Genomic DNA, 27,278 nt, shown 5'->3' with positions numbered 1-27,278 from the left:
GGGCGCCGTCCGGAGGCCCAGCAGGACCCAGGGGAGCCTGTCGACCCAGCCGCCGTCGCGGAGGGTGGCCCGGAGCGCGGCCTTCAATGAGCGGTGAAATCGCTCACACAGGCCGTTAGCCTGGGGGTGGTAGGCCGTGGTTCGGTGCAGCCGGACCCCGAGCCCCTGCGCAACCGCCCCCCAGAGCTCCGAGGTGAACTGGGGGCCGCGGTCGGATGAGATGTCTGAGGGGGCGCCGAACCGGGCGACCCAGGTGGCGATGAAAGCCTGCGCGACATCGGCCGCCGTTGTCGACGCCAAGGGCACGGCCTCCGGCCACCGGGTGGTGCGGTCCGCCATGGTGAGGACGTAGGTGAAACCCCGCGAGGGGGGCAGAGGTCCCACCAGGTCCACGTGGACGTGGTCAAACCGGCGTTCCGGCACCGTGAACGGGGCCAACGGGGCCTGGGTGTGCCGGTGCACCTTGGCGCGCTGGCACGCGAGGCACGTCCTGGCCCAGCCGCGGACGGCCTTCCGGAGGCCATGCCAGACGAACTTGTCGGCGATCAGCCTTTGGGAGGCCCTCGCGCCCGGGTGGGACAGGCCGTGGATGGCGTCAAACACCTGGCGCTGCCAGCCCGCGGGCACGATGGGGCGAGGACGCCCGAGGGAGACGTCGCACAAGAGGGCCACGCCCGCGCCGTCGAACGGCACCTCGGTGACGCGGAGGCCCGTGACGGCGGTCCGCAAGGCCTGGACGTCGGGGTCAGCGGCCTGGTCCGCTGCCATCCGGGCATAGTCGATGCCGAGGTGGACTGCGTGGGCGACGGCCCGGGACAGGCAATCCGCCACCGGGTTGTCCTTCCCCGCGACGTGCTGGATGTCCGTCGTGTACTCGGACACGGCCGAGAGGTGACGCTGCTGCCGGGCCGACCACGGTTCGGTGACCTTGCCCATCGCGAAGATCAGCGGCTTGTGGTCGACGAAGGCAGTGAACGCACGGCCCTCGAGCAGATGGCGGAAGTGCCTGACCGCCAAGTGAAGTCCGAGCAACTCGCGGTCGAAGGTACTGTAACGGCGTTCGGGCGGGCGAAGCTGCCGGCTAAAGAACGCCAGCGGTTGCCAAGCTCCACGCACCCATTGCTCGTGCACCGCGCCCACCGCGTAGTCCGAGGCATCGGTGGTGAGGGCGATCGGTGCATCGGGCGCCGGGTGCGTGAGCATGGTGGCGTTAGCCAAGGCGAGCTTCGCGCCCGTGAATGCCGTGTCCATCTGCTCGGTCCAGGTAACGTCGCCTTTGCCCGGCTTACCTCGGAGAGCTTCGTGCAGGGGGCGCAGGAGCTGGGCGATGCGGGGCAGGAACCGATGGTAAAAGTTCACCATGCCCAGGAACTCCTGCAGCCCTCTGATCGTGCGGGGGCACGGAAACCCCTTCACCGCCTCCACCTTGGCCGGCAGGGGGACGGCTCCGTGCCTGGTGACACGGTGCCCCAGAAAATCGATTGTGGCGGCGCCGAACCGGCACTTTGCGGGGTTCACAATCAGGCCATGCTGGCCCAGGCGTTCGAAGAGCGTGCGGAGGTGGCATAGGTGCTCTTCGCGGGACGCGCTGGCGACGAGGATATCGTCCAGGTAGACGTAGACAAAATCCAAGTCGCGCAGGACGCTGTCCATCAGTCGCTGGAACGCCTGAGCCGCATTCTTCAGACCGAAGGGCATGCGCAGGAACTCGAAGAGTCCGAATGGTGTGATGACCGCCATCTTCGTGACGTCCTCCGGCCTGACGGGGACCTGATAGTAGCCGCGTATGAGGTCCACCTTCGAGAAGAAGGACCTGCCCGCCAAACGGGCGGAAAAGTCCTGAATGTGGGGGACGGGGTAGCGGTCGGGAGTCGTGGCGTCATTGAGACGGCGATAGTCCCCGCACGGTCGCCATCCCCCGCCGGGCTTCGGCACGATGTGCAGCGGCGACGCCCAAGCGCTCTCTGAGCGCCGAACGATGCCGAGTCGCTCCAGGGTAGCGAACGCCGCTTTTGCCACCGCCAGCTTCGTCGGCTCGAGGCGGCGTGCCCGGGCGTAGACCGGTGGCCCGACGGTGGGGATGTGATGGGCCACCCCGTGCTTGACGGCCCCCGCCGAGAAGGTGGGCCGCGTGAGGGCCGGGAAGCCGGCAAGGAGGCGGGTGAATGCGTCCGCTGCCGGAAGCGTACAGACCAACGTGGCCGGAACCGAACCGTTCGGCAAGCCGCTTGGCAAGCCGCTCGTTGAGCTGGGCAACGCACAAGCGAGCGAGCTGAACGTCTCGGCCTGGACAAGACGTCTGCGCTTGACGTCGACCAGGAGCCCATTAGCGCACAGGAAGTCCGCGCCAAGCAGTGCCATGGGCACGTCGGCGGTGACGAACGTCCATCGGAAAACCTGCCCTCCAAACCGCAGAGAGAGGCAGCGTTTTCCGTACGTACGGATGGGCGTCCCGTTCGCGGCAAGCAGCGCGGGGCCCCCACCCGCGGCGTGCTTGTCTGACGTGCCGGCGGGAATGACACTCACCTGCGCTCCCGTGTCGCACAGGTAACGGCGCCCGGAGAAGGTGTCCGTTATGAACAGCAGGCTGCTCGAACGGCCGGCGCTCATCGCCACTATTGAGCGCCGGCCCGGGCGCTTCCCGACCTGTTGAAGGAGCATGGCGGATGACACTGCCGAGCTTCGTGGCCGAACTTGGCGTGGAACCAGCACCAGGTGGTGGAGCTGGAGGAGCGCGGCTGGCTCCGCCAGGCCGGTGGAGTTGGCGGGTTTCCCCGCGGTGGCGGTTTTCGCCGCGGCAGTGGGCGGGGCGTGGCGGCGTTCACGAGGTGCGTATACGCATGCTGCGTATGCTGTAGAAGCTGATGCTGTGGAACATGCCACGTATGCTGTAGAAGCTGATGCTGTGGAACAGCAGCATCAGCAGCATCAGCCTCGAGGGCCGTGACGGCCACGCCGACTCTCGCCCGCGTGTCCGAAGCGGCGAAGTACCTGTCCGCCTCGGCTGCCAATGCTCGGGGTTCCGTTAGCCCGGTCCCGGCCAACGCGAGGCGAACCTGCGCTGGAAGTTGGCACCGGAAAAGCGCCCGGAATAGGGAACCGGGGGCTTCGTCGCCCAACAGTGACAGCATATGGTCCATTCGGACCGACGGGCGCGTGTCACCGAGCTCGGGGAGATCCAGGAGGCGGTCAGCCCGTGCGTCGTCCGTGAGGCCGAACGTGGCTAGGAGTAGCCGCTTGAGTGCCTCGTACTTGTGGCCGTCCGGTGGGTGGCGAAGGACGGACACAACTCGAGCGGCCGTGCCGGGCCCGAGGGAGGCGACGACGTGGCAATAGCGCGTGTCATCGCCGGTGAGGCGCCGAAGCTGAAATTGGGCTTCGGCCTGGACGAACCAGACTTCGGCCTGAGCCTCCCAAAATTCCGGAAGTTTGACGAAGTTGGCCATGGCAATGGCGTCGCGTGTGGAAGGATCGCTCCGGCAGATCCAACGTCGAGGGGGTCACCAGTAAAGCGCGGCGTTACGCGCGCTGCTTGCGAGCAAGGAGGAAGCGGACAAGCGGTAACATATAAACGTCTTTATTGTAAGAGCTCACTGTAACACTGGCCCGCTCCGGGCTGGGCGCCCGGTGTATATCATGAGGCCACGCCTACCCCTCGGGCGTGGCCACCGCCCACTTGGTGCGCGGGATGATGTCACCACGCCAGTGGGCTTTTGTGTCCGCCACAACAGCATGGACAAACAACCATACGTTGGCAACCATTGCGCAGGCCTTGATGGGCCTCGCGGTCTCCTCGTGCATTACAGTTCCTTGGAAGGGAACTCGAGTTAATACCTGTGAAAGGTGAGCACAATAATGAATGCACGCACGATCGATACTGAAACGAGAGAAGTGAAAACTGAAACCCTCAACTGAGTCAACGAACTCGTGAAACTTCCTCCACAAACCCCGGAATCGCCTTTTAACAGCAAGTTCGATACCGATGTCACGTGGTCTGGTCCTAAGTTGAAAATGGACAAATTCATTAACTAGAACGGCACTCAGTAGAGAGCATACATACCTCCACCTGGTCGGCCGTATCACTCAACGGTGAAGAATCATGCAAAAAATAAAATAATTCTCATCTCCGAATCCATATTCAGATCTTCACCAAAATTGAATCGATTCTTCCTTGTCTCACACCCAACCGGTCCACCAAGTTTCGTCCAAATCTGTCCACAACCTTTTGAGATATCCTGCTATGTATCGTTTTTGGCCCTATCTCCCAATGGTGAAGATTCACTTAAGAAATAAATAACTCTCATATTCGATTCCATATTCAAATCATAACCAAAATCGAATCAAATCGTCCTTGTCAGACACCCAACCGGACAACCAAGTTTCGTCCACATCATCCACAACTTTTTGAGATAACCTGCTATCATTTAAAATAATTCTACTAGCCGGATCCGGATCTTCACCAAAATCTAATCATTTCGTCCTTGTCACATACGCTACATCTCTGCCAAATTTCGTCCGAATCCGTCCACAACTTTTTGAGATGTTTTGTTCACAAACAAACAAACAGACAGGGGTGAAAACATAACCTCCATCCGCCTTTGTTGGGGGAGGTAATCACATAACTCCAGGTTATCAAACCTCAGGCACACCTCTACGTCATCATGCGAGCGCTCATTCATTAATTATGGACGAGTGTGCGTTCGGTATCCTTTTGAACGGGATCCATGGACGAAGCGACTGGAGCGAAAGGGGACCGCGAACGTCGTATCCGCATCACGGTGTTGTCCTCGGTGAGCGGTCGAGTTCTGAGCAGGGTCTTCGAAGGGCCAGGACCGCCTGAGTTCGACCCGAGGAGCAGGATCTTGGAGGGAGTTGGGGGTGGAAAGTGCGCTCAAGTGTCACGTGTCACGGCATTCGGTGAAGGTGAGGTTGGCGCTTCGACGACGAACACATCTTGCAAACGCTTGCACATCTTGAGCGCCAAAGGCACTGTACGTGGAGTTCAGCACAAGGTGTCGACGGCGCAGGTTCAATTCAGCGGATTGGCTGGGCTTGCACACCTAGAAAACGTGAGTCCAGGTACATATACGTAAATAGTTTTTTTTCGCCTGAAAATTCCATGAGTTTGACAATTAATTAAAAGCATCACTTTTGGGTGTTTCTATTCAAAATGCTCCTTAAATAATCCCCCCCCCCCCCCCCCCCCCACTCCGATGTCTGATGTTGTGGACGGATTCGGACGAAATTTGGTGATGTTGGGGATTTGATGGGGATGAAAGTATTAGATTTTGGTGAAGATCCCGAACCGAAATCCGGATTAGAACCTATATTTAAAATGGATTAAATTGAGACATTTTTTGTCACTGATCTACACATAATACCCCATCATGTCAAAGTGGAATTTTGTTTTTAGAAATGATTACAAAATAATTAAAAATGAAAAGCGGAAATGTCTTGAGCCAATAAGTATTCAACCCCTTTGCTATGACACTCCAAATTGAGCTCAGGTGCATCAAATTTCCATTGATCATCCTTGAGATGTCTCTACGTCATTGGAGTCCACCTGTGGCCAAATCAATTGATTGGCCATGATTTAGAAAAAAAAACCTTTCTACATAAGGTACTGTATTTCTGAAGTATATTTTAAGGTTGACCATATGGTCTTTACAAAGAGATAAGTGTGTGGGGCTTTTTCAGATTTTGTTGTGTTCCAGCCTGAATTTAATATGGATTAAATAGAGACTTTTTGTCACAGATCTACACATACTACCCCATAATTTCAAAGTGCAAAACAAATTTAGAGACTTTTACAAAATAATTAAAGATGATGTGCAGAAAGATCTCATTTACATAAGTATCCAACCCCCTCCCCCCCCCCCCCCCCCCCCAGATTTGCTCAATTTGCTCAATTTGCTCTATCTCTGTCAAGTTGGATGGGGAGGATTGGTGAACGGCAATCTTCAAGTCTTTCCGCAGATTCTCAATGGGATTCAAGTCCGGGCTTTGGCTGAGCCGCTCAAGGACTTTCACGTTCTTGTACTGAAGCCATTCCAGTGTTGCTTTGGCTGTATGCTTGGGGTCATTGCCCTGTTGGAACGTAAATCTTTACCACAGTCTCAGGTCTTTTGCATTCCTAAGCAGGTTCTCTTCAATGATTTGCCTGTATTTGGCTCCATTCATTGTTCCCTCTATCTTTACAAGTCTTCCAGTACCCTCCGCTGAAAAGCATCCCCATAGCATGATGCTGCCACCACAATACAAATTCCACCTAAGTGCCAAATATTTTGACTCTGGTAGTAATCAATAAAGAATGTTTTCTTTGTTCAGGATTGGATTGTTACCGTATTTCATGATGAGCAATGGGCAGTATCGGGCAGGACCCCCATACAGACCGTGGGAAATAGGTTAGTTTTTAATTCGTGTAACTTAATTGATATATGTGATGTCTCCATGTATTTTTTTTCATCTGTCTTTGAGTTGGCCACTTCCAATGGCCATTTGCAGTGGCCATAGAAAATGAAGGACATTCTTGCGGAAAATGCCTGGGGCATAGAAAAGGCCCCTTTATATAAGGGTTTGTTCCATGTGGCAAACTATAGAAAATAAGGGACATTCCATGACTTGTGGAAAATGCAAAACAATAGAAAAGAAGGGACATTCCATAACTTGTAGAAAATGCAAAACAATAGAAAATAAGGGACAATCCATGACTTGTGGAAAATGCCAGATGATAGAAAATAAGAGACATTAAAAACAATCTCGTGTGAATGCTGCACTACCCCTGTGTTCTTAAGAGGAACCAAGTAATGCTCTAGAAAAGTTCATATAAAGGGGTGCCCTACATATATAGGTTAAAACCCATCGGTACGTAAAGTTTTCTGTGTACCTTGAAAACTAAAATACATAAGATAATGTCCATGTGAGTGAAATCTAATTTGTTTTAAATAATAATAATAAAGTTGGTATGTACTATGTACCAACCAATTGCAGACATGTTAGGTGTGATGCATTCTTCCGGACAAGTATTGGACAAGCGTGATGTGTGTACACATTATAGGTAACAATTGGATTAGATGAAAGAATTGTACACATGTGCAGTGCATCCTATTTTACCAGTCCCTTTTGGACCATAATTGCACATTAAATAGACTTGCAAGCGTTGACACTGCAGAAATATTGGACAAACGCAATATGTACATGATGAATACTGATGATAACTAGATGGTATTCGCAGAATACTTACCCTGCGCAGTCAACTTGGTGCGAGCCAACTCTTCTATTTTTTAACGGGTTTTTTTCTTTGATCCAAAATGGCTGCCAGACCACCTGAGCAATTACATCATAAATTTATAATCTCTAATATAATTGTTGCAGCGAACCACCTTCAATAAATTTCAAACTTATCAGACTAAGCTTTGTCCCTGTCGAATTATTACATCATAATTACGGCAACAATGACATAATCGTGAACAACACCTATTCCCCATGCGGAGTTCTTCACAATGGCCATGTTTAAATGTTTTCCATGGAGTGGTTTCAGTGATATAGACCGCGTGACCTATGGCATCATAATTATCATTAAAATATTCTCGAGGAGGAGGTGCTCCTATGGGGAGAATTTTGTGTCAATCGGACCAAGAATTGCAGAGAAAAAAAATTCATACTGATTGAATAAAGCGTTATACTTGTCGAATTATGACGTCATAACAAAGGCACCGATGACATCGTCATTATCATATATTATTCCCCATGGGGAGTTCTTTGCAATGAGCCACGTTAAAATTTATACCATGGAGCGGTTTCGGAGATATAGAGGTGCAACATTTTTTGACTTTTCCAAGATGGCGCCTGTACCAGATGATCTATGACGTCATAATTATCATTTAAAAATTCTGCAGGAGGTGTCACTCCTATGGTCCAAATTTTGTGTCAATCGGACTAAGTTGCAGACGAAAAAAACTTTTCATACTGATCAGATCAAGCGTTGTACTTGTCGAATTATGATGTCATAATGAATCCATGAGGATGAGCCTTGCTTTAGCTTTTTCCATTGAGTGGTTTGGGAGATATAGAGGTGCAACGTTTTTCCAAGATGGCGTCCATACCATGTGACCTATGACATAATAATTATGAATTAAAAAATTATATAGGCGAATGAGGTTCTATGGTAAAATTTCGTCTCAATCGGACCAACGGTTGCTGAGAAAATGAATTTTAAAAATGCAGACACGTACGTCACACAAACACAACCGAATGCCTAACCTTGCTTTTCGCTTCGCGAGCGCAGGGTAAATTAGAGATGATGGATGAATTGTACATATAGACCTACTTCTGCAATATAATAGAAAACTAATATTATGATTGGCTTTTGAAATTTTTTACAGAAAAACGAAGGACCGCATGGCGGTCCACTTCAATCTAGTTACAGTGTCTTGGTTTTGAAGGGACCGCAAAGTGGTCCATTTAAAACCAAGAGACTGTAACTGGATTGAAAAATACATTTATTTCTTCATGCAGCTGTATGAATCAAATTGGCACCACTTGATATGAACTTTTCTAGAGCATGACTTGGTTCCTCCAAAGAGCACAAGGGTAGTCCAGCATGCACATGAGATTTCTTTAATGTGCCTCCTTTTCTATTGTTTGGCATTTTCTACAAGGTATGGTATGTCCCTTATTTTCGATAGTTTGCCACATAGCACATACCATATAACGGGGCCTTTTCTATGCCCCTGGCATTTGTCCCAAGAATGGGTGTTTATTTTCCACAAGCAAATGCTAGTAGATGGGAAAGCCAGCTTAATCGCCTATCCGAGGAATGGCATACTCTGTGATGCAACAATCTGCCTTCCCAAAATGTTGGTTTAAAGTTTGGACTGGGAAATAGACCCAGAAAACAACTCAAATGCAAATATACTCGGTCTGAGTTACATCAGCCTAATATCATTTAGGATAGACTTGAATATCTCCACTTGAACTTTACATTGTGTAATAGGCAACCCCAAAGTATTGTCTCTCGTAGAGCTTTGCTACCAAGTGCGAGTGACGTTCAAGATTGACGACCTTTCTGGCCTTGCTTACCAGGCCTTGCTGACCTTGACCTTGCTGACTTGATAGATGTTGAGTCTATATTGCACCACCAAATTCAGAATGTGCACTGCGCAGCTCCTTTACTCAGTTTTCCACAATGTAGTACATTGTTACTGCTATGGAAGGCCATATTTCACGTATTCGGGAAGATGTTTGTGCATGCGATCTGCTACATTTTGATTTTACTTGTTATTTGTGTTTTTAAAATATCATCTGCAAGCAACAATCAAAACAACTTGTGTGAAATAAAATAAAATAAAATCTAGTTTTTAATATCTACTGCATCCTATTGTTTAAATAACACGCATAGTCAAAGAGGAAATATTAGTTGAAATCTTAGAACCTGAGTTCATGCATATCCCTTGGTGTGGAAATGCAGGATGCATTCTCATTCGAGCTTGGGAAAATCGTTATTTACACCACAAGCCTGCGGGTGGTGCGTGCCACGCACGAGCGCTGTGAAAAGGTACGCCATGTATTCTACACGCACAGTGTACATTTTGAGGAACGTGATGTGGCGCTCCATGGCGGATACGGTTCTGAGCTCATACAGAGGCAGTCACACAATGGGATTGACATGAACGAGAGGACTAAAATGGGTAATGGCATCAAAGAACCACAGAATAATGGGCAGGTTGCAGATAAGCGTGGGCACCTCCTTTCAAGTGGGCGAGTCACATGCCAATCAACAAGAAGTTCAAATACCACCAATGATTCACCCAGTCCCGAACTGCCAGCTGTTTTTATCAATGGCAGATACTTTGGGGTAAGTTGATTTTTTTCCACCTTATCAACATATCCTATTTCTTATTGTAATCACAAATTCTGTGGCAGAAAAATGAAATGTTTTGTAATGGATGTCTTGTTTATTTATATGACTGTTGAACTTCCTGAGTCGGTCTTAACCATACCTTCTCTGGTGCATCAAGTTAAGTGTTTCATAGCTGAAAGTACACCCCAGAGAGGTCCCGATATTGCAAGGAATTATGAAAACACTCCTCTGCTTAGGCATGAAATTGGAGCTTGGACAAGGTACCAGCATAATGTCCTGATCTACTTAAAGCACTGAGGGGCCTTTAAAATCCTGAAGTGTAGTAGCAGGTAGACGTTGGGACAGCCAGTTTAAGATGCCCTCTTGGAGAATAGCATACTCTGTGATGTAACACCTTGTTTGCAAAAGCCTCATGGTGACACGTTATAGTTGGATGTGACACCCATCAATGACTGAACCCAAAGTAAATATCTCAAGAGTGATTATAATGCCCTTGAGCTAAATATTGTCAAGTCCGTAGCTGATGAACACCAGCCTTGGACGGATAGCTGGTCGGTCCTTAAATCGGAGGCGCATAGCCGAAACCGTCGCAGTTGGTCCGTCGCACGCGGGTGAAGGAACAAAGTGCCTATCTCAGACGGAAGCCACGTGGGTTTTATTCCCGAACCCAACACCATGCAAGCAAGACACGACAAATGAAATGCAACAATAGGGATTTAATGAAAGAAAGCCAAGAATAAAATGTCAAAATAAATGTTGAGGTAAAATAAATACTCGCTACTTTGAGGGACATTTCAGCAGACTCAAAAACAGACAAGGGGAAAGAGAATGAAAATAAATCAATTGTTTTATGCCAGCTGGCGCTCAGTTCTCGTCTCAACAAGGACTTGTATAAAGGTGATGGCAATGGCCTGGTCCGATGTCTCCCGCGCCCCAAAATGGCGCCAGCATCACGTGTCGAAGACGCCCAGGCGTAAGGCAAGCAGTCAAGACAACCCTCTTTCGCTTCCTCCATCTAGTGCAACGTGAACCCCAGCTCACCCGAAGATCACCACAGACCAACAACATCTCCTCCTCTGACTATTCAAATGGTCCACAACAGCTCCTAAAACTCTCCCCAAAAGCTCCACACGAGCCAGGTGCAGCTGAGAGCCAGAGACAAAAGACTGAGAGAGCAAGTCTCTTCTTCTCCTGCTCAAACCTTCCCTGATGACGTCACCCTGACCAATCATGCACTTCGGAGGCGGGGCCTCACGGCCCTCTTGACTGCCCACCGATTCTCCACCTCTACTTGGTGGGGCCTTTTTCCTATCGTGTTCGTGTGGGCGGGCTTACTTGTCGATCGGCTCTGCTCGGGTTCTGTCGGCATGCGTGTCAGTTATTGTTGTTTTTGATGGATGGTGGTTGTTTTAACGAGGGTTTTTTGGCCAGCTATGTCATAAAATCACAGGGAAAAACCACAGTGGGCAAACACATACCGGGGAAACGAATCTTAACCCCTATCTAGATAACACAAGCTCCACCCCCGTGTGAAGACACAAACTATCTTAAGCTCACAGTTTCCTACTTGATACATCGAGATGTCACCTACTCGTACACGGTCCATGCTAATTTATACAATCCCAGCTTCACTATGGGATTCCATCATCTACCCCCACACACGTAACAGTATTAACCAAACACAAATTGCACACTTGGTTTGAGTGAACTCAGAGTTTCTATTCAAAATGACAATTTTTGCCTTAAACGCTACAGCTTGCATTCTGCTAATACTGTTCATGGTGAACATTTGTTAGTTCCCGGTATGATAATGTGTTGGTTTGAGTGAATAATGTGTTGGTTTGAGTGACTCTTGGACACCTATGTTACTTCATATAACTTGCCGTTATGCAGCTATAGCTTTCTTTAATCATAACCAAAGTTGCCAAGTCAGTTAAGGCAAAACGACTCACAAGCCGCACATGGGAAAACACCATGCAACTTGTCCAACAAGAGTAAAAAGAACATGTAACCTGCCCACCACCATGGAAAAAAACGTGTTACCTGCCCGCTACTAGGGATAAGCACGACAACTTAACTGTCGCTGGGGAAAGGAATGTGCAACCTGCACACCACCAGAGAAAATAATCAAGGGATGAGCAAAGCGCCCCTTCCTTTATATGGGATTGTTTCTCTGTATGCAACTTTAACATGGTGACTGAAAATTCGTTCTCGGCTTCTACTGGAAGAAATTGGCTGCAAATTTCCGAAGTAAATGCTTTGTACATCGAGGCAATATGTTCCAAATTTCAGCAACGTCCCTTTCCGCATTCTTCAGTTTTATTTTGAAAACCCTCAAATTCACGTTGGTGTCCGTCTGTCCAAAATGTGTTGGCAGTCATATCTCAAGGGCTATACATTGAAACTAGCTGTATGCCCCATGTGGCAAACTATAGAAAAGCAGAGACATTCTTGGAAAAATGCCAGGGGCATAAAAAGGCTCCTTTATATAGTATGCCCCATGTGGCAAATTATAGAAAAGCAGGGACATTCTTGGAAAAATGCCAGGGGCATAAAAAAGGCCCCTTTATATTGTATGCACCATGTGGCAAGCTATAGAAAAGAAGGGACATTGCATAGCTTGTAGAAAATGTCGAACAATAGAAAAGAAGGGACATTTCAAAAAATCTCATGTGCATGATGTACTATCCTCGTGTTCTGAGGAGGAACCAAGTCATGCTCCAGAAAAGTTCATATAAAGGGGTGCCCTACATCTGGCAAATAAAATACATTTACTTCTTCATGCAGATGTATGTATTAAATAGGTGCCCCTTTTTGAACTTTTCTTTTGAAAAATGAGCAAAGCGATTTCGTCCAGGTAAAATAATGTTTGACTTTAAACAAATTGCAACAGAATTATGAAATAAAGAGTATAAACACACGTAACTCTATGGCTATTCAGTTTGTTTTATGTGGATTGTTATTGTATGCCACATGGTTCTCAAGGCACTAATTACATTATCAGCCCCCATTGGACTTAGTCCGAATGGGGCTTATGGATTTGGTCTCGTGCGTCCGTGTGTCTGAAACCATATCTCGGAGATGTTTTTTCCGATTTTGTTCATATTTGGCACAAAGACAATAAATGATGACATACATATGTACATAATTTTGTTTCGCGATGCGTTCTAAGGTGGCTGACTGGCAGCCATTTTAGTTGTAAAAATAAACCGATGTTGAACAGGTCCTCACCCATTTCTTGGACATGCATTTGCCGATGTTGTTCAAAGTTCGCACACAGAAAATGAATGATGGGTTACATATGCACATCATTTTTTTTGAGATCAGATCCAAGATGGCCGACTGGGAGCCATTTTGTTATTTAAACGCGTCTCCAACAATTTATTGGACATGCATGGTCCAATTTTGTTCAAACTTGGCACAAAGACAATACATGAGTATACATATGCAGAAGATTTTGTTTTGACATCTGACCAAAGATGGCCGACTGATGGCCTTTAACTCCGTAGAGCAAAATTAATAAAACCACGGCGGGGGCTATGACATTTTTTTGTCCTTTTCTTCTTTTTTATATTATTTTGATATTATCACGATAATCGTGATATGGGTCTTTCCATTATCGTCCAGGCCTAATTTGAGAGGTTGACATTTTGAGTGAAATCCGAGCTAAGCAACTGCTTTTTCTTGTATAGTGTCTAGTATTTTAACAATCAGTTTCTTAGTGTTTCACACTGAATGAAAAACGTGAAGGTAGAGCATGACGATTGTGATATATGAGAGGTTAGACGATAGTGTTGCGGTTCTGAACGTGTACATATAGGATTAATAAAGGTTAAAGGTTTGCCCCCATAGGTTAGTCCACATGCAACATGTAGGCCACCTTAGAACGTTAGTTATTTCATCGTATATGTGAGATAAGGACATTTCCAATAGTGATACCTGCGTTGTGTAAAGAAATAAATAAGAGTAGGTCCCGTTCATTTTGCCTCCACCCTCCAAATCGACCTCGTTGGGCAGCATCCATCCCGCGCCCCGATTTGGCTAATGCACCTTGCTTACCAGCAGCATTCGCTGCTCTTGGGTTTTCGCTCATACCAGCCCAGATGCCACGAGGTAAGGCCTGGAAAAGGGGCGGAGCGTGAGGTCGGGGGTGTGGCCACGTCAAGCAGACATCAAGGGCGGAGCCGGTAAGACCCCAACAACCAACCAGGGTTCCGTGGGCATGGCCTAAGGGGCGTGGTGAGAACGCGTCGGGCAGATTTGAGAGGGTTCGCTGGGCAGCGCTATATAATCGCGCATGGAAAGCCCTTCGAAAGGACTTGGACAATTTGCGCGTTGCAGAGAGGACTTATGCGGTTGATCAGGACTTACCAGAGGACTGAGCGAGCTCGTATTGGAGGGACTTACCAGAGGACTCGCGTGATAAGGGATGATGCGCACGAGAGGACTGAAGGAAGCGCGCTTGGCTTTGTAAGAAGACTTATGCGGTTTATGAGGACTGGAGTATATGCGCTTTACAAAGGACTTGCACAATTGCGCTTTGATCAAGAGGACTGTCACGTTTGGCATTGATTGCAAGAACTCGTTGGGGATTCGGCTTTGGGCTTACTGGAAGTGCATAGAAAGCGCTAGTATTTCTATTACGTATGCGGGCGTGAGCCGCGAAGCCTACCGATCCCCCCGATACAATTGTCCGATCCACGCCAACGACACGCGGAGAGCTTGCCTGCCATCCATCATCTTCGTCGTGGTACGAGTCGGGGACCGGAGCGAGCTGTGGACATCATCCCTGGACCTTCAACCCCGACCATCTACATCCGAGTGTGTGTGTGTGTGTGTGTGTGTGTGTGTGTGTGTGTGTGTGTGTGTGTGTGTGTGTGTGTGTGTGTGTGTGTGTGTGTGTGTGTGTGTGTGTGTGTGTGTGTGTGCGGGCCCGTTTGTCTGGGAATAAGTATAAGACTGTTATTAAGGCTGCCCTGTGTATTCTGTACTTCTCCTTCTTCCTGTGTAAATAATTAATAAACCAATCTGTTCTTCCTTTTCCTCTTGATTCGACTGTTTTAGTGATTTCTCCATTGGGTAAACGTGGCACGATTAGGAACCGCTCCAATCGGGTTAGTTCCTGTTAACGGCCCGAATCGCGGCTCGCTATCGCTCGGCGTGTCCACTAAAACCGTGGTTCGGGCGGGGTTATTTCCTTGCTTCCTGGGAGGCGCTGGTAATTAGGTAATAGGACTAATTCGACCTACCACCATATTCAGCGCTGACCGGAAGGAACGTGATAGCCCCGGATTGCGTTGGCTAGAAAAAAGACAAGGGGATTCATCCCCCCTTGGTAAGGGGAAGGCCGACGTTTGAGATCCGCAACAATATGTTCGACCTGAACGAAATTAGAATCAAAATGGCAGTGTGCGGAGTCAGCCGCCTTACCGCCGTAATGACATCACATCACCCCTGTCATGTGACCAGATCCTCAGCTCTGATTGGTGTACGTTTGAGAGGGACATACATACACACATACAGACAGACAAACACTTTGTCCTATGGGCGACACTGCAAAAACCTATTATTTGATTTGACCACCGACATAGAACCATAATAGCCATGACAAAGTGGAGATCTTCCCACAGCGTTGCATAGCTAAATATTTCCAGGTCGGTCATAATCTACATGCTCCACAAGATTTGGTCTGCATGCCTGTCCACACCTTGTGATTGACAAAAAATGTCCTTGGGGCAACATGAGATGAGCATTAAAGAGTGACCAATAAAAAGGCAGCAGTGCACAAAACTTCCAAACAAATTCTAAACAAAATTACATAATAGTAGCTTATGCTTTTGCAGGTAGATATGACAAGAAGGAATATTCAAAATATGAGAGTAGATGGATTCCCCACTTTGGATTAAGAAAAAAAAAATTAAACTTACTTTTATGGTGTAAATTTCATAAATTATTAATTTGTGGCTCATTTTGAAATGCCGTTTATTTGAAAGTTCAGATTTGAATGGAATGTTCATCATTATATTCTCTTCCTCACAGAATGCTGACAAAATTTTGGTTTTGAATGAGACGGGCGATCTTCGAGAGGTATTGAAAATGTTTAAGGTAAAATTAAATACTCTCCTTGTGAATGAATATATATATATATATATATATATAGCATAAAATTGGGGTGGTTGAGATAATACATGTTTACCTGTGTCATGTCGCAGGCCGACAAGAGATTCGCATTGCTGTTGTTGAGGATCAATTTTTGAAATGTGCATCCATTGGTGGGACAGCTTCTGCACCACACCCACATATGTCGCTTGACTCCGCCCACCATAGTTTTGAGACAAAATGATATGGCCGCCATCTTGGTTTTCTGGTGGGCCTTACACATTAGGTAACCTGTAGGTAACCTCTGCTGATTGTACACTGCCGGGTTTGCTGCGTCAGATTTACATTGGCTTTGTTTGGGTCAATAGTAAGGTTTAATCAAGCACTTCAAAATGCATAGTACGTCAAAACGCACAGTAATCAAGCATTGCGTTATGTTACGTAATCAAGCATTATGTTACGCAAGTTACCAAAACCTTTGGCTTTGTTTGGCCTGAGTGGTATTCACAACGAGGGACCCCAAAATATCGAATCATATGTCAAATTAATAGTAAGGTTTAATCAAGCCCGTCAAAATGCTTCGTACATCAGAACGCACAGTACTCACGCGTTACTTTACGTAATCAAACGTTACGTTATGCAAATTACTTAAAACATTGGCTTTGTTTGCATGGGTCGATTGTTATTGATGATGAGGGACCCCCAAAAATCCAATCATATGTCGAATAATAGTAACGTTTCATCAAGCCCGTCAGAATGCAGGTAATCAAGTGTTATGTTATGTAATGAAGCGTTACGTTACACAAATATATATAAAAAATAGCGTTACAGAATTTTTGAATGTTCTCTATTGGGATCAAGCAATCCGTGACCATAAGAAGAATCAGCTCATTCTGATATAACCCTGCGGAGTGTGACGTATAGATAAAAGTTGTTGAGTGAATTTTTTAAATAATGCATTAAATGTGTGTTTCCCAATTGCGCTGTGCATCTTTTTAAGAGTGCTTAAATCTGCGTTTCCCAATCGGCTCGTTAACGGATTTTGTCGCAGGTTGTGACCACAGCGCAGTCATTCTTGTTAAAAGAAGAAAGGCGCTTCCAACCAGAAAGTAAAACTACATCTACTTTCTCATTTGAGCAAATAAGTAAGAGCAGACCAGTCTCAAGCGACGTTTCACCCACTTCAGAGCAGGCATCCTCAGACCAATAGACCCCGAGCCTCAGCACGTATGAAGTTTTTTTCACAATGTGACAACTTCCGGTCATATGCTGGTGTGCGAGGTCAAATGGTGAAGTGCTTTTTATTTTTGCAAATAAACGTCAAATCGCATCATTATTGGGCTGCTCTGCTCTTCTTTTGTTGTTACTTCCACATAATCTGGTGTTGCATGTGTGTGCACTTGTTGTTTTTGCATTTCCGGGGCACGAGCATGGCTGGTTTTGTGTACGGGTTGGACATGATTAGGTGTAGGAGGGTGTGTGATTGCTGGAGTTTTCATTGGGTGTTGTACACACGTGGGTGTGGTGTTTGGGATTGAGTGTTGTTGTTTGGTGCTCACCTTATCCAGCTGATTGCACTATCCAGTTTACTCCATTTGTATGAGAGGTGTGTATTGTGTATGTTTACGCTCTCTACAGTTAGTTGGACCACCCTCTTCAGAATAGTATGGACCATGTGCTAGAGTAGGTTTGAATTGCACTCGTATTAGGGACACGTAAGTTGTATGTAATAGGTGCACTGAGGAGGCAGTGACCATCCATCATAGAGCAGTATAGGCCATATGGTAAGGACGTGTCGTGGAAAAGCTCGTGTCGATAGGTGAGGCCAGGTGGAGGACTTGAGGGAAGTGAAAATGAGCACATAAAAGCGCTATGGGAATGGCGTTGGAAATCCCCCACTGGCCACTTCATGGATAGCCATGCACCCAGTGGTATAGTGAACTGCAGAGGCCAGAGGGCCCTGTAACTGAGGCAGAACACTTTTGCAGGTGCCTCCACATGCGGTGGAATGGCCATTTACAGGACCAGCAATTGCAATTGCTGGAAAAGTAGGCCCATGGGTTTAAAATCAGCATCCACACATGTGCAAGGCAGATATCATCTCCCTCTTCTGGCAGCTTCACCAGCGAGCATTGGACTCTCTGCTCCTCGGTGTGAGGAGTCCGTTCGCTCAGCTGACGGAACTGGATCATCCACGCATTGTCAAAGTGGTGCGGAGATGCCAATTCATTGCCATTCATTTGCCGAAGTCCTTGCCTATCCCCATTGTTGTGTAAGTCAGTGTATTGGTGCCATTAGCAAGCTTTTCGTTACTTTTGCCACCGACGGTGAATGGAGGTTATGTTTTCACCTCTGTCTGTCTGTCTTTGTTTGTCTCTCTAGTTCTTTTGGAGGTTATGTTTTCACCTCAGTCTGTCTGTCTTTGTTTGTCTGTCTGGTTCTTTTTCTGTGAATAGGATATCTCAAAACAAGACATATTCTTCACTATTGAAAGATAGAGCCAAATATGATATATAGCACAATACATCAAAAGGTTGTGGACGGATTTGGATGAAACTTGGCAGGCAGGTTGCATGTGTGATAAGGGAAGAAATGATTCAATGTTGGTGAAGATCAGAATACGGATCCGGATCCGATAATTTTTTTGAGTGATTCTTCACATAGTGATTCAGTGATTTAGTGATTCAGTGATTCAGTGATAGGGCCAAAAACTATATATAGCACGATATTTCAAAATTATGGATGGATTCGCACAAAACTTCGTAGACAGGTTGGGCGTCTGCCAAGGATGAATTGGGTCGATTTTGGCGAAGATCCGGATGCGATAAAAAAAATTTCAACGTAATCTGTTCAGCATGGCGGAGGAATGTGCCCTACCGAGTGTCGTTCTAGTTATATTCTGTGTTTTATATTGTGCCACACCAGCAGCAATTGTGCCACACCACTGACATGCCATGTCTAATAGAGATAAGAGATGGTGCAAGGCTAATTTTCACAAGTTTTTAGCTGAGAAAAGGTTTCAAACAAATAGAGGCCAAACTAGTGTTTCTTCTCTGAAAAAAAAACAATTGCAGAAAATCATTCTGTCTTTCCCCATTTTGTTGGTTTGGGCTCGAACCATCTGTAGTGGCAAGTGTATATGTGCTTGCGTCTTTGCAGTGTGCTCTGTGCACCTCCGGTCCCAACACTAAGAAAAGGCTAATCAATTGTATTTTAGCCTTCGAAGCCATCCCAAAACCAAGATGACAAAATAAGAAATGTGTGCAATGGTAAACAGACAAAGTTCAAAGAGACAAAACTTCAGACAAAGTTGCATGATTCGATGGAAAATGTGGCTGGCATTCCAAAAAAAAATCGGTTTTCTATAGGCATGGGTTTCAGGGTGTTTCACGTGGCTAGAATAAGGCCTCAACCTCGCTCAACTCGGCCTCGGCCGAACCAACCGTGCCTTTATATTCCATACGTGAAATAAGTCCTTTGGAACACATGCATTTGAAATGAGTTCCATGCTGTGACTAAATCAATCCGATTGTAAAAGTGTGAGTCAAAAGTGGCTAGACTCGGGTTAAACCTCATCCTGCTTCCAAGAGGTGGATTTGCTGCAAGGTGATACATTGACAGTCCTATATCTTGATGTAAGACCTTTTGCTGGTGCCATTTTCCTGAACCAAATTCTAATGCAATATAAAGATTAATGCCATTCCCCCGGAATCTTCATGAAGCACCTTGTGCAGGAAACTATAAAGTAATGGTGCGGCCAGTAATAGCCGAGACTTTAGTCTCATAGAACATCTTCTGGAGCCTATACTATGTTTTCATGTCCATCAATATCTCCACCCTGCACATGAGCTCCAGGGACAGATACTGACTGAAGGATATGGACCAGGATCCCACAAAACATCACCTTGCATCTGATGGAAGCATGCCACGTGATGCATAAATAGAACCAAAATCATGGGAACTTATACTCTTATCCCGAGACATTTGGTGATACGCTTGATCCTCCAAGACAACATCATACATATGTCGTCACCATCATTTCCATTTTGATACCCCTCTGTTGACATTGCATCAATATTTGCTAAACTACATTATGTAATTATTTTGACCTCAAAACGTTTGAATTATTTTGATTCCTCAAATTATTTTGACCTCGTATTTTTAGCCTGGTGTCGGCCTAGCGGTTAGGGTGCGGCTTGGGATCCTAGGATCCTGGGTTCGAATCCCGGTCGATCGCTGCATTATACACCAGGGGGGTTGACTCAGCCTGTCATCCTTCTGAGGTCGGCAAATTGTGTACCAGTTCACTGGTAATTACTCCCGCCAGGGAGTAATGCATTCGATCGTGTCCGCGTGTGTGTGTGTGTGTGTGTGTGTGTGTGTGTGTGTGTGTGTGTGTGTGTGTGTGTGTGTGTGTGTTCGTGTGTTTGTGAACAAGATATCTGGAAAAGTTCTGCAGGGATTTGGATGAAAGTTGGTGGGATGATTGCCCTTTGGATAAGGAAGAATTGATTAGTTTTTGGTGAAGCTCAGGATATTATTCCGGATCCAGGAATTTTTTGAACGATTGTTTACCATTGGAAGACAGGGCTCATTTTAAAAAACATTATCTTCTATATATTCTATATTTAACATTGTGATATGAAAATAGTTTTCATATTTGTTGTAAATGTAGTTTAAACTCGTGGTTATGCGTTAGAGCGGTGTATTGTTTAGCAGCGTCGTCTTCAATGTTCATTTTTTTTTCTAATAAAGACATATTCTGTCATTGTAAAACCACCAATGTGTGTACTCGGTTTCCCCGTTTCATAAAATGTATCGTTTGATACGTATAATGCTTTAAAAGTTTTTTTTTTTTTTTAACCTCAGAAGAGATATCAACATTTACCTCAGCGAATGTCAATCGCGGTGTCAGTATTTAATGAACTTATAAAGACTGAGGTGAGTTATAAGTGTGACCAGCATGTACACAGGATTCTTCCCAGAACAATGAGTGGTCGCATTAGCTTGTACGACTTAAAATGAACGAGTTTTGTTTTCACGTTTGGGCCAGTTTTACATGTTGTATCCCCAAGGAATGAAACGAACGTTTTCCTGGCTTACAATTTTATTTGAAGTCACATATACCTCAAAATACACTCACTTATATAGAATTGAACGCTGAATCCGAAAATGTAAGTGAAATTTCCTTGTTTTTTTTTAACATTATCTTCTATATATTCTAAATATATATCTGTGCAGTGTCTGTCTTGTGTTGTCACTGAACTACTCCCTCAAACTTTTGTGAAATCGTACTATTCCAACTTCACCCACGGCGGGAGTATGCGCTCTACTGAGTGGCGTTCTAGTTCCCTGTGTGTCGCAAGAGGTGACTAACAGGGTTGGCGGCAGGAAGGGCATCCGGCCATAAAACATTGCTCCAAAAAGGGGACCACGGTGCCCGAAAAAGGCCAACCCCCGTTCTGTTGTGAAAAATGGCTTCTAAAGCTCCGAACAAACGGGCTCGACGGGTCCCTGACTTACTGCACATCGAGATGATTCTTCTTCTTCGTGACATTGGAGCACGTACCTATGCAGATCTACCTAAATCTATATATGCCCCTACCCAACCGACATAAAAATATATATTGTTGTGAAAATTACTCTTTGGGGCTAACATTGCTAAGTATAGTGTAGTTATTTCCTTAATAAATGTCTTGGAGTAAGGATAGGTTGAAAGAGCAAGGTAGGGTACAATCTACAATCTACAATCTGAGATACCATCTGAGATGGTGGTGTACAGCTGTCTTGAAGACCTGGCAGTTAGAATGATATTGAAGAGAGTGTGGTATGTGGTTCTGCAGGTGGGATTAAAGAGGAACAAATGAGTGGAGGTTAGCAGTAGTCCTAGATTTTGGCAGTTTCACTAGCAGGGGATGCTGGTGGACTGCGTATGCCCTGCAGATACCTGGGGAAGTGGCACGAAGAGGGCAAAGTGTGCAAGACCAGAAAGGAGGCAGAAGAAGACAGAGAAACCACAGAGTTGTCGGCGATGGCAAAGTGATAGGCCCATAGACTCGGTTTCATCAGCAAGAGACTCCAATGATTTTGAAGGCATTGGCTTCCATAGCGTCAAGCTGAGCAACGTGTGAGGCAGGGGAGCCAGCCGGGAGGAGAGAGCAATCGGGGAGATGAAAACCTTGTAGGTGGATAGGAGCTCAGGTGTGCCAAGGAAGGACTTTGCATGATGGAGGATGCCCAGTCGACACCTGGCTTTGGAAGCCAACTTGGAAATGTTGCTTGCCCAGGAGATATTATTGGGACATTGGGGCTGAGAATGGGACCTCTACAAAGTTGTAGGAGACACTGATAGAGCAAAGGGTGTACCTGGTACTTTTTTTTCTGGTAATGTCGGATACTTAACATCTTTATTGGATCGGTGACTGTAAAGAGGCCACAGAAAACAGGTTACAAGAATCTGGGCGGTGCCACAGAGGAAGTGCGATGTTATCCAGCTACAATCACCCTCTTCAATGTCGGTACCTACTGTGGTTGAGCGGCTTGCCTTGCCGGTGGCGAGGCCACGACTCTGCCATCTCACGTGCTGGATCCTTTGTCAGTGCCTTTATACTGACGGTTACCTCGAGGCATTACCGCAGGCCATGGAGTAGATGTTGTCTCTCTTGCATACTTCTTGTGGTTTGTGTTCTGTTTCTGTGGACATGTTGTGGATTCCTTCCCTCACCCTCTGTCCTGGTGGCATTTGAGAATTGTGCTGTTGCTTTTCGAAAACGCAGGATTTTCCTCAAGAACTGCTCAACACCAACCGTCCGGTGACTGGTGACCTCACGCACTGTTATTCGTCGTTGTGGGTCATATCCCGAGTTCTGCTAATTGTTTTTGTTTAATCAATTGAATGAGATAATTTGGTTTTCTACCTGGTACTTTTTGTCACTCGTGTTTGACTTGTTACTGGAGGAGATTTCATTTAGCTGTTGGGAGATCAGAATAGGGGAGTATTCAAATTTGTGGCTGGATGAATGAAACTGCAGAAAATCGATTTGGCTAATCTGCATTCAAATAAAGCAAGTAATTGTGGTGGTACAGGCCACCACCATGGATATGCCTTGTCGGGGTGTCGATTCATCGCCATCCTCCATAATCATTTGAGCTCTGTTTCCATAGAGTTTACCAGGTTCTTTTCTTTTTTTTGCAGCTACAGAAATGTTTTTTTTTCATTCTATTATGTGGAATTTTGCATTTGCATCCCCAAAAATGTCTCCTGTGAGCTCCTAGTGGAGTCCAATGCACAGTAAAGTGGCATTAGCAATGGACACTGGTTTTAAATGTCACATGAAATTTGGTATAGATGATATCTCCGATTTAAATAAAAATAGGGGCAATTCCCCTGCACTCACCTGGTAGAACCAGGGAACCACTGGTAGGCGTGGATGACCCACAAAATCTGTAAATTAGCGAGATGGTTTGAACAAACTTGTGAAAGCACCATGCAGAGATGATTCTTACCAAGTTGCATCGAAATCGGGTGAATTATTTTTGAGCATTCAGAAGTAGCGATCCCGAAATTGTAATGACCTTTGACCTTTAAATTGACCTCAATATGCAATTTTGATGGGATTTGCAAGGCATAAGGATAGTCCTCAGAAATTCTACAAAGTTGGTCAAAGGTCATTGGTCCTCAGAAGTTTGACAAATTTTGGTCAAAATAGGACTATTAGTTTTAGCATCACGAGTGATGAAGGTTGTGGTTAAGTTTTATCAAAATCATGTCTGTAGTTTTGGAGAACAAAACAAAATATCTATTTTGGGGGGGGGAGTCAAGACCCTCCACCTTAGTCTCCCCCAGGTCCTGATTTTTTTTTAATGCCGTGAACAAACTTTGGTACATAACAGGTGGTTAAGGTTGTGGTCAAGTTTCATCGAAATTGTGTGTAGTTTCAGAGAAGAAAACAAATATTTAATTTGGGGGAGGGAGGGGCAGGACCCCCCTCCTTCGACCCCTACCAGACCCTGTTTTTTTTAATGCTGTGAACAAACTTTAGTCCATCATGGATGATGAAGGTTGTGGTCAAGTTTCATCAAAACCGTGTGCGTAGTTTCGGAGAAGATCTGAGTGTTTACATACTGAGTGATGGATACCACACGATGCCACGACCTCACCTGAACTATGTTCCAGGTAAACTAAAAATGAATCAATTTTCACGCAGTCGAATTTTCGCAGATCCAAATAGTCGCCTTGAATTGATGACTGCCAAGGTCAGCCATTATTCGAATAGAAACCTTTAAGTTGGTAAAAATAAATAAATAATTAATGCACAAAATAAAGAGTATGCTCGTAAAGAAAACACAAAGCAGAGCTAACATTCTTTGATTCTGGAAGTCCATCGATGTACAGTAAAGTTCTCTCCTGAATGGTCGTAACCTGCGATAGATTGGATGGAAAACACACACAATGTAAAGCACAAGGCAGAAAGAGGAAACCCAAGCTAACCAGAAAGCTGTTTCCTATGACGTCCGATTTCCGTCTCCCAACCTAAATATCTCTCTTTCTTCCCACCCTTACACAAACCACAAGCAGAAGGAGTCGGCGACTATGACCTGCAAAGCTTGCGGTGGCTTCCGCTTTGTACCGTGCCGGATGTGTCATGGTTGCAAGGTATCTTCTCATCACTCTGGTTACTTTGCGAAGCTGGGTCCAGCCTTGCGCTGTTCAGCTTGCAATGAGAATGGCTTGCAGATCTGTGACCACTGTGAAACCTGAATTTCTCAAATTTGTGGCAAAGCTGAAACATTAACTGCAGGTCAGTTGGTATGGACCAAGGATACATGTCCAACATGTCAGTCGGATTCTATCACCTTGCTATTGATATTTTAAACTGTTGCTCAGTGCAGAGTAGACCTGAGAAGGATATTACAAACCTTCAATCCTATTAACAAGAATGACTGCATAGCTCATTTCATTCATCACATTCACACACACACACACACACACAAACACTGACATTATGATCCTGTTGGATAGAGCATACTTAATTTATAATTTACATTATCTGGAATCTTCCTCTTTGGTATGGCACAGCATTTTGGGGGGGGGAATTTTTTTTTTTCATCTACCTTTTATAATGCATTTTAAGTAATAATTTTGTTTAAAACAATATATATGATTACTATGACCTAATGCCCCAATTATTCCGACCTTCTCGTGAGGTTTACCAGGGAACGTTATTGGCCCAGGTCGTTCACGAATTACCTGGCCTGACGTTCGACTGAAAATGGCAGGAATTTGGAATTGTTCAAAGTGCTGGCTTTGACCCACCTACTCTGAGCGAAAGACATCATCCATCAAAATCTAAATGACAAAAGCAGTAGATAATTAAATAACAAAGGGGGGATATATTCAATTAAAATTGCCAAGGCAGCAAAGTTTTCACTGACGTGGATAATTTCCTTCCTCAATTCAAGGAACTGGAAGTGAAACTTCATTTGTTATTTCTCCCTTTGTTTATCCCCCAATCATCCTCTGCTCCATGATCTAGCTGATGAATGGGGCACCACATTGATTGTTCCCATTGGGAATTTAGGCCCTGTGGTGACCATCTCCCGCTCCCTTTATTGTATGTTTTGTGTGTCCGGTTTTTTTTTGTGATTAATGTTAGCTCTTACACGAGCCTCGATCTTGTATACAAAAAAAAACAAACTCAACCTGATTTCAGCAGGAATTTGGAGTAATGCCAGGGAACCATCACTAATTCACCTCCTCTTCGTTTTCCATTTAAAAACACTGGAACCTTTATCGTCCACCAGCAATGTTTAGTTCACAATTTTGTGAGATTCTGTCTGTCTGTGGTGGATGGACACACTGACAAGCATATTATTATATAAATAGACAAATAAACATAGCACAGTATACTGTCTATGGTATTTGAACCTGAGAAACCAGGATCATAAAGGAAGTGCTCAGAATGCCAAACACGCACACCCTTTAACAATTATCACTGGATGTCATGTCGAAGTATGAGTGGTAATGAGTGTGCTGGTTAAGTTGAAGGCCCGGTTGCATAAAATTCCCTTAACTTTAAGGAAAGACTTCCCTCAAGGTATGCTGTAATTCCTCAGCTAAGTATTTCATTAAGTGCTGTTGCATAAAAAACCCTTAAGGATAAGGATTCCCTTAAAGTTAAGGAAATCCTTAGGAGACGTTGCTCTGCCAGGCAACCATTAAGATTAGAGATAGGAAGAGATGTCCAAAAGCAAGAACATGTAATGAACACGTAATTTTAAACTAAATGGTATTCATAGAATACTTACCCGTGCAGTCAGCCTGGTGTGAGCCAACTCTTCTGTTTTTAAAGGGTTTTTTATTTGAACCAATATGGCTGCTAGACCACGTGACCGATCATAAATTTGACGAGTACAATCATAAATTTACATTCTCCAATATAATTGTAGCATAGATCACGCTCAACAAAATTCAAACTGATCGGACGACACATTGTACTTGTCAAATTATGACGTCATAATTAGGCACCAATGAAGTCATTGTGAACACTTATTCCCCATGCGGAGTTCTTTACAATGAGCCACGTTTCAATTTTTTCCACAGAGCAGTTTCGGAGATGGAGGTGCAATTTTTTTTTCAAAGATTGCGTCCATACCACGTGACCTATGACGTCATAATTAGCACTAAAAATCTACAGGAGGCGGTCCTCCTATGGTGCAAAATTCCCTGTCAATCGGACCAATGCTTACCGAGAAAATGAATTTTTAAAATGCAGACACGTACAACACACGTGCAAACGCCACCGATCGCTTAACTCTGCTTTTTGCTTCGTGAGCACAGGGTAATGACACTTGTTATATGTTGCATGGGGAACACGTGCTTGCGGATGAAGGAGGAATAAAATGATTCTTGTGTAAAATTAATTTGATTCTCATTGAGCATTCTCATTCTAAGTTTCTCATTCCCTAACCCTAAAATACAACAAGCGTCATTTAAAATCACGTGTTCTTGCTTTTGGACGAGCGCCCTCTCTCTAATCGGATTGTTTGCCGAGCAAAGCAAAGGCTCTTAAGGATTTCCTTAACCTTAAGGAAATCCTTAGCTAAGGGAAGCCTTAAGGTAAATCTTTCCTTAACCCATAAAGCATGTGGAGCCAGGATGGTACTGATACGTGTATGCAAATTAGTTTAAACTGACGTCAACCCACACAACGAATCGTGACCTTTCTTACAATGTATAATACCTGGATGACTTATGAAAGTTCGATGCCCATTGGTAGAGAAAAGCCGATGACAGGGGAGGGCTCCCTTAACTTTA

General features: G+C 45.6%; 1 protein-coding gene across 1 annotated transcript in view; it reads left to right on the top strand.

Annotated features, from left to right (window-relative positions):
* The first annotated feature begins 4,688 nt into the window (after positions 1 to 4,688).
* Positions 4,689 to 27,278, top strand: part of LOC137426274 (glutaredoxin domain-containing cysteine-rich protein 1-like) — a 49,811-nt gene continuing 27,221 nt past the window's right edge. The window contains exons 1-3 of the mRNA XM_068114937.2: positions 4,689 to 5,069; positions 9,470 to 9,856; positions 15,902 to 15,967. Coding sequence (XP_067971038.2) covers positions 4,725 to 5,069; positions 9,470 to 9,856; positions 15,902 to 15,967 — 798 coding nt within the window. The 5' untranslated portion in view covers positions 4,689 to 4,724. The remainder of the gene's footprint in view (positions 5,070 to 9,469; positions 9,857 to 15,901; positions 15,968 to 27,278) is intronic.

This window comes from Myxine glutinosa, chromosome 4 (genome assembly GCF_964187855.1).
Source record: "Myxine glutinosa chromosome 4, kmMyxGlut1.1, whole genome shotgun sequence".
Lineage (NCBI taxonomy): Eukaryota > Metazoa > Chordata > Myxini > Myxiniformes > Myxinidae > Myxine > Myxine glutinosa.
The sequence above is the reverse complement of the archived record's forward strand: the minus strand, read 5'-3'. Positions and strand labels throughout refer to the sequence as shown.